A 15,221-nucleotide genomic window follows, 5' to 3' on the forward strand; every position below is an offset into this window, starting at 1 on the left:
CCCCCCAATTGGGCCTCCAATATCCTCCAATATCACTGCTGATTGGTAAAGCACTGTGTGGGTGGGGCTTACCATGTACAAACTGAAACTTTTATACATATAGATTAAACAGAAATGCGTGTGGCAGCTTGTAGGTTCCTGTAAGTGGTTCCTAGAAGAGGTTGCATCTTAGCTTCTGAACACTGCATTGTGGCCCCATATGCCTCTGCTTCTCCATGGGAGGAGAACTAGTCTTAGGTTAGGAAGCATGGATTGTTCCCTTTGCTAAGCAGGCTTTGTCCTGGTTTGCATTTGAATGGCAGACTACATGTGGGCACTGTAAGATTATTCTGCTAAAGGGATGGGGATGGGGCTGCTCCAGGAAGAGCATCTGCTTGCTTGCATGCAGATGGTCCCAAGTTCCCTCCCTGGGATCTCCAGATAGGGCTGAGAAGACTCCTGCCTGTAACCTTGGAGAAGACACTGCCAGTCTACGCAGACATTGCTGAGTTAGATGGACCTATGGTCTGACTTGGTAGAAGGCAGCTTCCTATCACGACCACCAAACCAATTCCTTTCTCAGTAGTCCTAAAAGAAGTACTCTGGGATCAGGGCAAATATTAGCTGTGGAACAGTCTGCCTCACAGACAAAGATATGGAACCACCTTCACTTTCAGGCAGAGGCTGGGCAGCTATCAGTAAGGGATTCTGTAGCAGATTCCTGCACTTAGTAGTGAGTTGGACTAGAAGATCTCTAAGGTACCTTCTAATTTATGAGAAAATGTATTTCCCCATTTCTAGCCTAAATCAAGCTTTGAAACTTTAATTTAGCAACCAAATGTAGGTCCATTCTCCTCATACACATGAACAATCTCCTCATACACACACAAGTCTGCCTTGTCTTTGTCTACGATGACACACCTACGATGACACATCCATCCCTACACTGGACACTATTTGCAAGGATCTCCCTGCTCCACAGGATGGAATAGCCACCTGATGGAATCAGTAGTTGCCCCAGAGAATGTTTGCAAGTATAACTACTCTGAACAAGGCACACTGCTTCAGAGTCCAGAATCTCCAGCACCTTCACATCCTAAGGACTCTCACACACAGGTGAGCTATGGCTGCTGCCCCTCGCCTCTCTTCTCCATGGTACCCTGCTCTGTACTCATGAGGAGGCACCTTGCCCAACTTTTGTGAACCGAACGCAACCTGGAAGGATAGGTAATACTAACATTTCCATCCACCCACCCCTAAGCTTTCTCACCTCTTTCTCTGCCTCCCTCCCTGCTCCAGGCACTTCCTAGTAAAAGCCTCTAATTAGAGTCTCTCTCTCATTCTCTCAGAAACGCTAGCCAAAGTTATAAAATTTTCTAACCAAACTCTTTTGCCTTCTGTATTTCCCCATTTCATTCATTCATTCATTCGATTTCTATACCGCCCTTCCAAAAATGGCTCAGAGTGGTTTACACAAACAAATAAGATGGAACCCTGTCCCCAAAGGGCTCACAACCTAAAATTTCTGCCCTAAATAAAGCTTTGAAACTTTAATTACATCTCCTCCTTCTTTCCAATACACCAGACTTGCTAAAATTGATAGTGTGACAGAACTGCATCACCATTTGAAGCTTTGAGTTAATTTTCCCACTTTAGCCCAAAAGCACAGCCTGAGCACCTAGCCAATAGCTCCTGTTCAGTTCTGCTAACAGATTGTTGTGACTTTTGAGGGAAACTGCCTGTTTTAAAACCACATTTTAAAAATCCTGCGTGGGGTGAGAGTTCCCCACATAACAGTTCTAGTGTTATGAGAGAGGGAGAAAAATTTCTTTCTCTCCACTCTCTCCACACCATGCATTATTTTATAAACCTCTATCATGTCTTTCCATAGTACACAAAACATGTATACACATCTTTCAGACCCACTGTCTCACAAAGTGGCTTCAAGTTGGTATACATGTAGCAAAAAACCTGTAGTTATGATGATGATGACCTACACAGATGATGACCTACACATCCCAGGGAAGTTGCTAATTATCCCAAAGAGAGTTCGTCTCTGTAGGGATTTTGTTGCATATAAAGTGACCCTAAGAAATAAATACATTAAGAGACTGTTCTCATGAGCAGCCAAGCCCAGGTTGCTTGGGGGCAAGCCGGGATTTGGCTGCTTGTGAGAACCACCGGGATCTACGCAGACCCTAGCAGTGTTGCAGCGCTAAACCCAGCACTGCCGCCTGGCTTGTAACCAAGATTAAGGGTGCCTTGAACCTCAGCTCTGGGATCTTGTGCCAGTGCGAGTTGCTTGCAGCTCACGCTGACACAGAGACGGGTGCGTAGAGCACCCATCTCCTGAGGGAATCCCCCAGTGAACTGCACTCATTGCATGGTGCTAGTGGACCACATGTTGCACAGCACTGAGCAGATGTTTCCAAATTACCTGCACTCCTGTGGGCATCTAGGAAACATCAGCTGGTTTCTAATGTAAGAAGTGCTCCTGAACTGCAAGCAGACTGCTTTAAGGACTTGTGCTCTTACACAGGACCCCTGATGCTTCTTTAGATGCCTGCAGCAGTGTAGGCTGATCAGAAATATCCATGTAATACTGTACAACATGTGAGCCAATATCTTTATTTTTGATTATTCTTAATGGTATTCTTTAACTATCCTGCATTCTACAAATCAGATACTGAAATAATCTAAAGTAGTTTGTTTAAACTAACAAAGCACAGCAATACTTAATCACATGGGTAGTTGCTACATTTAATATTTGTTGGAATCAAAAACATGCCCCCTCAAGCAAAGTCAGTATTTTCTTTGACAAATACATCTGAAAGTTGTTTCCCACTAAAATAATTGGTAGTGAGAGCAGAATGGATACAGCCAAGTATGCATGACTAGCTCTGAAAACACTTTGTACAATGCTTTTTTAAAAATGCAGCCCACACCCTCATTTGAAAAAGGCGAAGAGTTGATCAAGAACAAGAATAGTTAATCAAGAGTAACTGTCTCCTGATTTAATAAGCTGCTTGACATTATGGATTCCTGGTTCTGTCTGTCTCCAGGGATTCTTCTCCCAAATAGAGGGATCTGTTGCATTTGTTGTATTTGTTGAATTAAGAGAGATGAGAGGCATTGAGTATAAGTTTCATTTTACACAGTTTTATTCACCCCTGGAGAACTGCAACATTCAACAATGTCTCCCAAAGGCAAATACGCCACCAAAGACAGAGAAGTTCTACCACCTCAGGGACAATTCATTCATTCATTAATTCATTCATTCGATTTCTATACCGCCCTTCCAAAAATGTCTCAGGGTGGTTTACACAGAGAAATAATATATAAATAAGATGGATCCCTGTCCCCAAAGGGCTCACAATCTAAAAAGAAACATAAGATAGACACCAGCAACAGTCACTGGAGGTACTGTGCTGGGGGTTGATAGGGCCAGTTACTCTCCCCCTGTTAAATAAAGAGAATCAACACGTTAAAAGGTGCCTCTTTGCCATGTTAGCAGTGGGTGTCAATTCACAGATTGGTGGGTGTCAATTCACAGATTCAGGTGCTAGTCATCAAGGAACCGGAATGTGAGTTCATCACTTAAGAGCTACAAAATGAAGAGATTCCTTGCATGTTTTAAAAGACCATTCCACCATTCAAACTTTAATTTCGGTGCCTCATTTCATAAAGGGCTGGCTCTCACCACCATTGAATGGGTAGGACCAGCATCCAACCCAGCTTTGGGAGCTGTATGCACTCCCAGTTTTGGGTTGTGTGCTTGTGAAAACCTAAGTAAGAGGTGAGGAACATGATCATCTGTCAGGCATTAGTTGGGTAGACTGGTTTTTCCTCCTCCTTCATTCAAATGCTAGGGATAGAATTGGGGTAGGGCATGCTGATTCTACCCAGCAGATGTCTGACAGACAATCACATCCCCGTCTCCTCTCTGGGTTTTTATAAGCACACAACTGAAATTCAGGACTGTGCACAGATCCTGAAGTTGGATATGACACTTGTCCTTCATGGTTAATGATCCTGAGAAGAACCCTTAAGATTACTTTTCAAGTGAGCTTCTTCATACATTCAGCTGCTCATGCAATGATAGGAATTAATACTGAGACAAAGTATTGCCAGTTACAAAATGTTTGTAGACCAAAGCCTTATTCAGACATGCTGTAAAAGTATACAGATGTATGTACACCCGTACATGTGTTTATGTGAATGACTGTACCTGTGTTCATTTTAGATGTGAACTGGATACAGGTCCTTTAAATGCATGGTACAGATACTGTGCCTGCACTCAACATAACATGATAATGACTAGGGGTGTGCAATTGGGTATTTTTGGTGTTTCGGTTCGGACCCGAACTGAAATGCCCCTGTTCTGTTCTGTGCCCGAATTTTGCTCACCCGAATCACCCCCGATTCAGTTCGGATTTGGATTTACCCGAATCCGAATCCGAATCGATTTGGGTAAGAAAAACGGGTCCTGGGGCCAAAAGAGTGGGGTGGGGTGGTAGTTCCCAATGGGTGGAGGCTACCACCCAAACTTCAGGGGGATTGGGCAAAGGGCTGATTTTTGGTGATTTTTTGAAGTTTTAGTGTCTTTGGGGCAGATCGGGGGCAGAAAGTGGGATCTGGGCCAGAAGAGTGGGGTGGGGTGGTAGTGCCTAATGGGTGGAGGCTACCACCCCAATTGCAGAGTGATTGGGCAGAGGGCTGATTTTTGGTGAATTTCTGAAGTTTACGTGTTTTTAAGGTTTCCCCCCATTAGGTAGAATGGGGGGGTATCGCTTCATGTCGGGGGGAAAGGGGTGGCCTAGAGCGGTGTGGAGTTGGTGGTAGTGCCGGGTAGGGGCAAGGAAGCTACCTGGATTTTTTCAAAGGATCTGGGCAGAGGGCTGATTGTTGGTTAATTGTTGAAGTTCATGTCTTTAAGGTTTAGATTCTATGATAGCAAATTAGAGTGGATTCATGGTGTGTCATTGAAAATCTCATTTGCTATCATAGAATCCACACTCAGAATACCTCAGAAACAACAGAACCCTGTACGCCATGGGTTAGAAACCCATGGGGGTGGTTGGCACCCTATGTGCACTACACCACCACTGGCTCTGGGCCACCCCAGCACCCCCCAAGTGCACTTATGGGGCTGCTGAAAGCTCCATTCTATTATAACTTATGAGGAAAAAACTTAAAGACGCGTAAACTTCAACAATTAACCAAAAATCAGCCCTCTGCCCAAATCCTTTGAAAAAATTCAGGTAGCTTCCTTGCCCCTACCCGGCACTACCACCAACCCCACACCGCTCTAGGCCACCCCTTTCCCCCCCGACATGAAGCGAAACACCCTCCATTATACTTAATGGGGGAAAACCTTAAAGACGCATAAACTTCAACAATTCACCAAAAATCAGCCCTCTGCCCAATCACTCTGCAATTGGGGTGGTAGCCTCCACCCATTAGGCACTACCACCCCACCCCAATTTTTTGGCCCAGATCCCACGTTATGCCCCCTATCTGCCCCAAAGACACTAAAACTTCAGAAATTCACCAAAAATCAGCCCTTTGCCCAATCCCTCTGCAATTGGGGTGATAACCTCCATCCATTAGGCACTACCACCCCACCCCACTCTTTTGGCCCCAGGACCTTTTCAATTAAAGTAAAAGGAAAGCAATTTCTGCATTGAAATCAATGGAGGCAAAAAGGTGGGAAATTCAGAGACATCAAACTGAAAACGGAGGGGGACGAAGAAGACAAGGCTGGCACTCTTCTAGGGCACAAAAAGGAGACCCAAAACACCCCAAAAATTCAGACCCGAAACAGGGGTGATTCGTTTCAGGTCCGAAAATTATTGGGTCTCATCATGGGTGATTCGGTTTGGCTCCGAATCACCCGAAATTGATCATTTCGGGCACAGATCGTTCTGTGCCCGAAACATTTTGCACATCCCTAATAATGACTGTACCAGTGTATTGGTCTGTACCTGTGAACACTGTATACTCATTGTGCGAGTGTTGAACATGTGTGAATAGGCCTCAAAGCTTTATTTAATGTGCCATCAAACTCAAAATCTAATTTCTTTTTTTTAAAGTGCAATTCGCAAATAACATGTGTGAAATTCAAAAATTAAAGTCATGCCAAGGTTGTATTTTGTTAGATTATGTTAAAAGTAACTGACAGCAATCAGAAAACAAGGAGTTCAGGCTCTTATAGAATCCAGTCCCTGGTCAAGCCCACCCATTTCTCCTCCCTCTGCTGAAAATGCTTCCCACATACTCCACTGCTACACCACACATAGTCTTTATCAATGAATGCATTGGTGTCCTCAGATTCCCAGTTCAGAAGATTTTCTCCTGCTCTGTGTAGGCCTCTAAATGTCATGTGTGCATAGGTAAGGAAAATGCACACGTGTGTGTTGTAGCTGCACATGAATTACATTCACATATCATGGTGCAGTTCTGAATTCTACTTTTTTAAAAAGCCCTAGTGTAGATTGTGAATCTCCCCCTCACAAATCCCTTCACCTGTGTATTTAACTTGCTTCTTCTGTAGCAGCTTGCAAATTCTGCAGCCACAGAAAAAGCATATCACAGCACAGTGTGGGAAGATATGGCATTTGTCTCAGCAATCGGACAACCATCTCAGTCTCTGTGCACTGTGCCGCAACACACAGCACAGTGTGGGAAGAGACAGGAAGCGTCACTCTGTTGCCTAAGCAACACAAGGATGCATTCCTTTTCCCATGCCACCAGCACAATGGGTGAACTTTGGCCATCTTTGAGCCCCCTCTCCCAAGCATCAATTAAAGAGGTGGGTAGCTCTGCAGCTTGTGAATTGTGCTACAAAGTTAGGGTTTGTGTTTCTGCTCAGCCTCAGTAGAAATATCAAATGATGTATATGCATGTGTGAACCTGTTGCTGCAGTATCAATTAATTCATTTATGCATTTATTTATTTATTCAGTTTCTATACTGCCCTTCCAAAATGGCTCAGGGCAGTTTACAATTAAAACAAAACAATTAAAATCAATTAACAGTTAAAACAGAGATTATAAAACACCACAAAACAACAATTAAACAGTCAGAACAGTTTAAAAACCCTGAAAAAGCAGGTTACAACATTAAAACCATTTATTACAATTTTAAAACCCTGGAAGGCCAGGCCAAACAGATAGGTTTTGAGGACTCTCCTGAAAGCCAGTAAAGAATTCAAATTATGGATTTCTGCTGTGGTGCATTCCACAGCCCAGGAGCGGCTTCAGAGAAGGCCTGCCTCTGAGTCACCACCAGACGTACTGGTGATAACTGGAGATGGACCTCTTCAGATGACCTTAATGTGTGGTGGGGATCAAGGTAACCTGGACCTAAGCCGTTCAGGGCTTTAAAGGTAATAACCAGCACTTTGTACTTTGCCTGGAAACATATCAGCATCCAGTGCAGCTGTTTCAAAAAAAGGCATAACATGGTCTCTCTGGGTTGCCCCAGAGACCAATCTGGCTGCCACATTTTTAACTAACGGAAGTTTCCAAACGATGTACAAAGGCAGCCCCATATAGAGCGCATTGCAGTAGTCAAGCCCGGAGGTTACCAGAGGTTACCACTGAGGTCATCCTTTTCAAGGAATGGACGCAGCTGTCAAATCAGCCAAAGCTGATAGAAAATACTTCTGGCCATAGCCTCCACCTAAGATACCAGGATGAGGCCTGGGTCCAGCAGTACCCCCAAGCTCCATACCTGCTCCTTCCAGGGGAGTGTCACCTGATCCAGCACAGGGAGATCTATCTCATCCCTCAGATTCTGAACCCCTACAATGATCACATCTATCCTACTTGGATTCAGCTAGATGAAATCTTAGGAAAAACTCTTACTTCTAATGTGTGTAGCAGTTCTTAATGCTATTGATTGTTATTTTTAATTCAATCTTTATTGCATGTCATCTCAAAACAATCTTGTGAGGAAGCTTTTTTAGGGCTTCATAGGACAACAGCATGATGCCTAGATTACCCTTGAAAGGGTATAGGTCACTCAGAATCACTTTCAGAATTCAGGATAGGTCACTCAGAATCACTTTCAGAATCTCAGAGATTCAGAATCACTTTCTGAATCTTTTAAATCAATGGATGTGTTTATGTTATTCCTGAGGCCTGCATTTGCAAAATGAGAAATAATGGGCTTGCTGGAATGCAGTTGGTGTGCAAGAGAAGACCTCTTGATTTATAGTGACAAGGTGCTTTTCACCCACTGATGAACTCCCCCAGACTAACCACAAACTGGTTCATGCGTCATGTGGAACCTCGGGTAAAGTCAAGTTCCACACAGTTTCCTTCGGTTTCAGGAGTGTGCACTCCCCACCCCCATCCCTGCATGAGCATAAACTTCCCAAAATAAGTTGATATGGGTCATGTTATCCGAACTGACTAATCTTACTTTATTCAAACCTATTTGCTTCCGATAACCTGAGATCTTAACCCATGGACTGAAATGAGTTACAGGATCTCAGGTAACCTGAAGCACGTAGGTTGGAACAAGTCAAGATAGTTCGGTTCAGATGACATGACCAATCTTTGCTTATTTTAACCTAAATAGGAAGTTAACACTTGCATAGAGATGGGAGGCGGGAGCATTTACTCCTAAAGCCTAGGGTCATCACACGGAGCCCAACTTTATTTGAGGTTCCACATGATGTTGGAACCAGCCTCATCTTGAATTCCTGTTGCTCTTTGTTTGGTTGTTTTGGGGTGGTGGGGTGTTTTGTTTTTGCAAATTAATTACATATTTTTTTTAATATTTGTTTTTTAAAGTTTAGCTGTTTCTTTGAGTCCACTGGTTGGTATCCAAACTGTCACAAACAGCTCCTCCAATCATGTATAGAGGCTTTTAGGATGTTCTTTCAAATGGCAAACCCTCTGACCCCCAAACACTCCCTAATACGGTCAGGGGGCTTCTAGAGCTGTATTCCATAAGGTTTAAAGGGCTATTATTAGACACACACACCCACACACACACTTGCATATGGATTTCACCCAATATGTGTTTGGTTTTTACAATTTTTATTATTAAGTGTGATGCATCCTCTGGGGAAAAGAAGCAGAAAGCTGTGTCAAAGGCAGAGGATTCATCTCAAATTCCAGAGGGGCAAAAAACAAACAAACATTGCTTACTGAATAGAAGAGCTCCCTAAAGGATTATTCATATTAAAACGAATCAAGAAAGAAGTCTTAAGATAGGGTAGTGGCTATAATAAACTAGGGCCACATTGTTTCTTTTGGTTCTATTCTTTAATGGCTATGTTCCCAGCACAAATATTAACAGAGAGTTCAGCTTTGCTTTAAAATAAGAAGAAGAATAAAACTAGTCCCCAGTGATTCTATAGATACAATTCCTGTAAATAATTCCCCATCTTACCATTTTGTATTCTTTCCACGTTTTATGGAAATCTAGACTCCCATCTTCTCGGTGTTGTATAACTGTCCAGCCTCCTCCTGTGATCTCCATATTGCAAAAAACCTAAGAATAAGGACAAAAATGCAAGAATCACCATGCTGACTTGGGCCCCTGATTAATCCAGATTAGCCTTCTGGCTCCTATAGTGCCCAGGCAGGTTTACAAATTGCGGCAAGATGGCAATCTGCAACTCCTGGATTATATTCCTAGCATTTAGGGGAAAGGTATTTCTGTCTCTGACCATGGGGGTGCAAATCCATTTAGAGCCATTATTTGTTAGCACTAATATCCTGTGGCAATTAAATCCCTAAACTAATTGTGTAGACCAGGGGCTCTCAGCCCTGGGTCCCCAGCTGTTTTGAGTCTACAAATCCCAGGGAGTTGTAATATCTTTGGCTGTTGTGGCTAGGGATGATGGGTGCTGTAGCTCAGAGTAGGGGTGTGCACAAAACTGAGTAGCCTGGTTTGGTTCAAGTCCAGACCAGACTCGAACTGGACCAGGCATGTTTGTTTTTGCCAACCCACCCCCACCCCCCCAATCCTCATGGTTTGGTTCGATCTGGGAAGGGTTCACGAGTTTTTGGTTTTTAATTTTTTTTTTAGTTTTCTTTTAAACTTAGATTCAACCAGGGGGGGGGGTGTGTGTCTCCAGAAGTTTGCCCTCCTCCCTACTGGCCTCCATTATGTGCCAAATCACCCATTGTTATCTATATATATAATTCTCCTGGGTGTGCCCAGGGAAAATGCATCCCGGCAGCCCAGCTGATTGGCTGGCAGGCAGAGGCGCCTGATTGGCTAAGGCGTACCCAGGAGAATTGGCTGGCTGGGTGGCTGCTGAGGCAAGGTGGCGGCCATGCGCGGCAGCAGTAGTGGGCCAGGCTGCGACCCATGGGCAATAGTGGACCAGGCTGTGACCCACGGCAGCAGTAGTGGGCCAGGCCGCGGCGGCGGTGGGCCAAGCTGCGGCAGCGGCGGGAGAATTGGCTGGCCGGGCAGCCGCGGGCCCGGCATGGCGGAAGTAGTGGGCCAGGCGGCGGGTCTGGCCCAGCCGCTGAGGCGAGGAGGCGGCGGCGGCGGGCCCGGATGCCAGGCGGCGGCGGGCCTGGCCACGGCGGCACTCGGCCGGGCCAGAGACTGGGGCAGGGGGAGAGAGGCAGCGGATCCGGCCCAGCATGGAGGCAAGGCGAGGAGGCAGCAGCGGCCGGGCCAAAGACTGGGAGGGGGGAGGTTGCCAGCCCCAAAAAACGCACAGATGCTCTGTGCGGGGGTTGGCTTGTTTTTTAAAAAAACTCATGAACCCCCACAAACGGCTGCAGGGATTGGTTTGATATCAGACCATCGGACCGAACAGGTTTGATGTTGAACCTGTTTGACATTGAACCTGTTTGCACATCCCTAGCTCAGAGTCCTTTTAAAGCATCCTCTTTAGCACTATGCCTCTGAATACCAGTTGCAGGAGGAATGACTGAAGAGGGGGCATGCCTTCATCTCCTGCTTGTGGACTTCCCAGAGGCATCTGGTGAGCCACTGTGGGGAACAGGATGCTGGACTAGGTGGGCCTTGGGCCTGATCTTCTTACATTCTTATGTACTTAGTGATTGCAGCAAAGCATTAATAATTTTCTTCTACTATTGTATTTATGCATTTGTGTCCAACTGAGCTGTTCAGAACTCTTTGGGAGCTATTGTTTCCATTGTGATCAGTGAGCTTGTGGTGGTCATTTTGTAGATGTCTCCCTCCGCCCCGCCTCCCATGCTGATAAAGTCATTCACATCCATTCTGACTTGGATTCCACTGTTGAACCAGAATCTATTGCAGAAGTATGTCTCCTCTTACTAGATTTTTATTAAATCACTTTAAGTTGTTCACCAGGGTATGTAGAGAAAACATTCCCACCACCCAGAGGTGCACCTGGGTAATTTTGGAGCCTGGACCTAAAAGCCTTTGGAGGCCACCTCTCCCCTACAAATTAAGCATCATCTTGCTCCGCCAGGCAACCACACCACCTGGGACAGACTAAAGAGGATTTGGGGGCACTCAGGGGATGTGAAGGCCCTGGATTTTGGCCCCAAATCCAGGGGTAAGAGCGCCTCTGCCATCACCCAAATATCTCCTTGGGAAGCAACCCCTGATATTCAGAAAGAATTTCAGTTTCTCCTTGGAGGAGCCCAGAGCAGATCTTTTGCTTTCTTTCCCCAACTTAATCTATGCTCACCTTGGCAGGTAATAGCTTCTCATGGATGGGGCTGTAGTTCAATGGTAAAGCACTTGCTTTGCATGCAGAAGGTCCCAGGTTCAGTCCCTGGTATCTCCAGGCAGGGCTGGGAAAGGCAGGGCTTCTGCCTGCAACCTTGGAGAAGCTGCTGCCAGACCGTGCAGGCAATAATGAGCTAGATGGACCAATGATCTGATATAAGGCAACTTCCTGAGTTTAGTTTCAGAAAAAAGTTAATGCCTAATTGAGGGGTGGGGGAATTTCCTCTATGTTAAAAGAAGCTCTTGAAGGAAGTGTGTGGTTTTTCTTAAGCTTTCTTTAGTTCCTGTGATGTATGTGCAAAACACAGTGCTGGACTTAATAGGCCTTGGGCCTGATCCAGCAGGGCTTATGTTCCTGCATGCCTTGGGCACCTGTGAGTGGAATGGTGGAAAAACATACCTTGCTGGGTAGAGAGAATCACATCATACCAGCCACTTTATTTTCAGCCCTTTCCTAATCTTTTCTAGTGTTTGCATATGTAGCTTTATGTAACATAACTTTGCATCTGTAACTTCCTACTCTTAACCTGATGATCCCTTTCTTGACTATCCAGAGCAATTGTGAACCTATTTATAGCAAATTATAACCCACCAGTCCATTTGCATGGTTAGAACATATTGTCCAACTGTGCATTATGTTGCACATTATTCATGGTGCATCTCCTGTTCAGCCTTTCAGTCACAGGACAGATGTTGCCCTCTGACCGGCATATTCCCAGGATAGAGGAAAATGTACACCCAGACCCAAACCTATAATTCCCAAACTACTTTTGTAATTAATGATGGCTGCCATCCAGCATTCATTTAAGCATGTAAATAAATAAGGCCCCTTTCTACACACCTGCAGCTGTTCTGCTTCTCTCTGGTGTTATCTGGTGCAGCTGCAGGATGTGTGTGATGACCATGACCACATGGATGGGGCTGAGATTGCATAGGTCTTTCCAACCTGATTCTTGCCCAGCTGGGAGCAAGAGAAACAAAGAGGTGGGAAAGACTCACACTCTTGACTCTGCCCACATGGTTTCAAGATTTGCACACATTCCGTGGCCTCGGGGGATTGTGTCACAGAGGAAGCAGTTCTTACATATCGGCAGGTGTGTACTCATCTAAATCACTTCTTGCTGCATACACTTTCTATTAACACTAGTCCTTATACAAAATGGATAAAATCCAATACACAAATGGCCTTTTCGATTGACTGCATGGTGTGAACAGTGCGCATTTTCAAATATTTAAAAATGGTTGATTGAAATACTCTTAGTCTTTTCATTTTCTCCAGGAAATGGGGGCGGGGGACGGTTTAGTGATGTTTATGCTTCTGCCCAGCATTTTCATTATAAATTGGCTTGGCCTTATTCGAAACAATGTCCTATAAATGTTCATAGTAAGATGCACACAGTCCATAATGATTGTAACAGTTCCAGATTTTCTCTTACTGTGTTCTTTTAATAAAATGACATACTCCACTGGAGTTAGGGGGCCCATTTTAATAAAAGGTCTGAGAATTTCTTATCAATTCAGTGTAGGTCTTGGCATTCTCACGCAGGACCATAGAAAGAACCAGACCCCATGACATTGGCTGGTTGTACATGGCCCTATCACATGGGGGTCACTACCCAATTCCTTTGAACTGTTTCTTTCATAATCAACCCAAGGATGTCATTTCATCCTTAGCGGAATCAATTCCATGCTTTCCAATCTAAGGCGTATTGTCCATATGGATGCTTCACTGTTTCCCCATTGTATGTCTCTGATGCTGGTACAGGCAGCCAAGGGCTCCTGATTGTGTATCTGAGGAAAGGGATTGTACAGTGCTCAAAAACTGTGGACCTTATTTGAGCAAGGAAAAGCAAAATCCCTAAAGACGTGTCTTTTCTTGAAGAAAAAACAGTTTGGCTTCGTGCTTCCTTCCGCAACGACATTTGATTGCAAACATTTATCTGCTGCATGTGGTTTCATTGCTCCTTGATTTATAAGCAGGCATTTCCAAGCAATTCATGTATCGTATTTAACATGCACATCAAGCTCCAGAAACACAACGTTCACTTCTCCCCCCACCCCCCTTGCCCCCTCCATTCAATAAGCTCATGTTTCCATATGAAGGAAAAAAAGAAGTTATAGGTAGTGTACATGTATACAGGAAATTGCTTGAAGAGCAATTATAGAAAAATTCCTTTCCCAAACAAGTTTTGATGTTTTCTTGTTGTGAGCGATGTAGCAAATTAAAAAAGAGGACTCATACAATGACAGGGGGATTTACAGCACTAAATTATTCACTGTGTGGTCTGGCGCTCTCCATAGCGATGGATGCGAACACCTGCCACATTAACAGGAGCGGCAAGCTGATTATAAATGTTAGCTTTCCACTCTTCAAGCCAACAAATGTCCTCAACTGGCTCATGTCCCAGACAAGGTCAAGGCATCCAGCCATTAAACACCTTTTAGTCTGTTCTGAGGTTGAAATCTGAACAAAAAAACCACAGGAGGAACAGGAAGAACTTGAATTACTCTCTTTTTCTATCTCCTTGTGTTGACTGAATCTAATTTGAATAATCACTATTCAGTAGATTCAGATGAAGTGAAACTCTCTACAATGATCAGGTTTGGCTCCTGGTTTGGATTCTCAACATTTCTTTAAATTACAGACATCTCAATTTAATTGAACCCATTTTTATGAGTAAAGTGATTTACTAGATGTACAACAGACCTTTGGAAGTGTGTTCTTTGCAAAGATGTGCAGAACCGGTTCGATTGAGAACCAGACCACCACAAATTGGGTCAGTTTGAACACCAAACTGACCGGCCCAGCTGATTGGTTTGACTGAACTGGTTTGGATACCCATGGTTCAGTTTGAATTCTGTTCAAATTCAGACTGAACCATGCCAAACGGTCCATGCACACCCTAGTTCATTGTTGTTATCTAAGATTAAAATATACTGAGGGTGTTCACACAACTGAAAACTGGGTAAGACAAGTGTCCTACCCAGGTTTGGGAGCTGTGCATGCTCCCAATTTTCAGTTGTGTGGGAGCAAACAACTAGGTAGAAGGAGGAAGAAGGAGTGATTGTGAAAGGAGCTGGGTAGGACATCTTTTCATCCCACTTTGGTCATATGATGAGTATGAAAGTTGGGTAGGTAAGCACTGTCCTACCTAGCTCCTAGCTCCCACACTTCTCCCTCCTCCTACCTAGTTGTTTGCTCCCACACAACTGAAAATTGGGAGCACGTCCAAAGAGCTGTATATGGGGCATGGGGCAATATAAAAATCTGCTAAATAAATAATTGTTGCATATGACTGCATTCTTGTACAGATGGACTTTCTGTTTAAGAAATGCATAACAAGAGCAGATGTGGTCAGCACATTCAACACACATCATGAACAGATGTGATAAGCTAGTTCAAGCCCATAATAAGAAGTATTTATTTAAATGCACACCTCAAGGCAAATTCAACAGTATGTTACACATGAACTGTTGATACCTTTTCAACTGTTGGTATTATTTTTGATACTGTTGGCATTATAATTAGAATTGTTGGGGTTT

At 44.2% G+C, this 15,221-nt stretch overlaps 1 protein-coding gene across 7 annotated transcripts in view; it reads right to left on the minus strand.

The window, feature by feature from the left end:
• The window catches only part of ANGPT1 (angiopoietin 1), a 274,758-nt gene that overhangs the window by 55,968 nt on the left and 203,569 nt on the right, over positions 1-15,221 (minus strand). For all 7 annotated transcript variants that reach the window (XM_053247661.1, XM_053247660.1, XM_053247662.1 and 4 more), the window contains one exon: positions 9,384-9,485. In XM_053247661.1, the coding sequence (XP_053103636.1) occupies positions 9,384-9,485 (102 nt within the window). The remainder of the gene's footprint in view (positions 1-9,383; positions 9,486-15,221) is intronic.

The sequence above is a fragment of the Hemicordylus capensis genome, chromosome 4 (assembly GCF_027244095.1).
Source record: "Hemicordylus capensis ecotype Gifberg chromosome 4, rHemCap1.1.pri, whole genome shotgun sequence".
In the NCBI taxonomy this organism is placed as follows: domain Eukaryota; kingdom Metazoa; phylum Chordata; class Lepidosauria; order Squamata; family Cordylidae; genus Hemicordylus; species Hemicordylus capensis.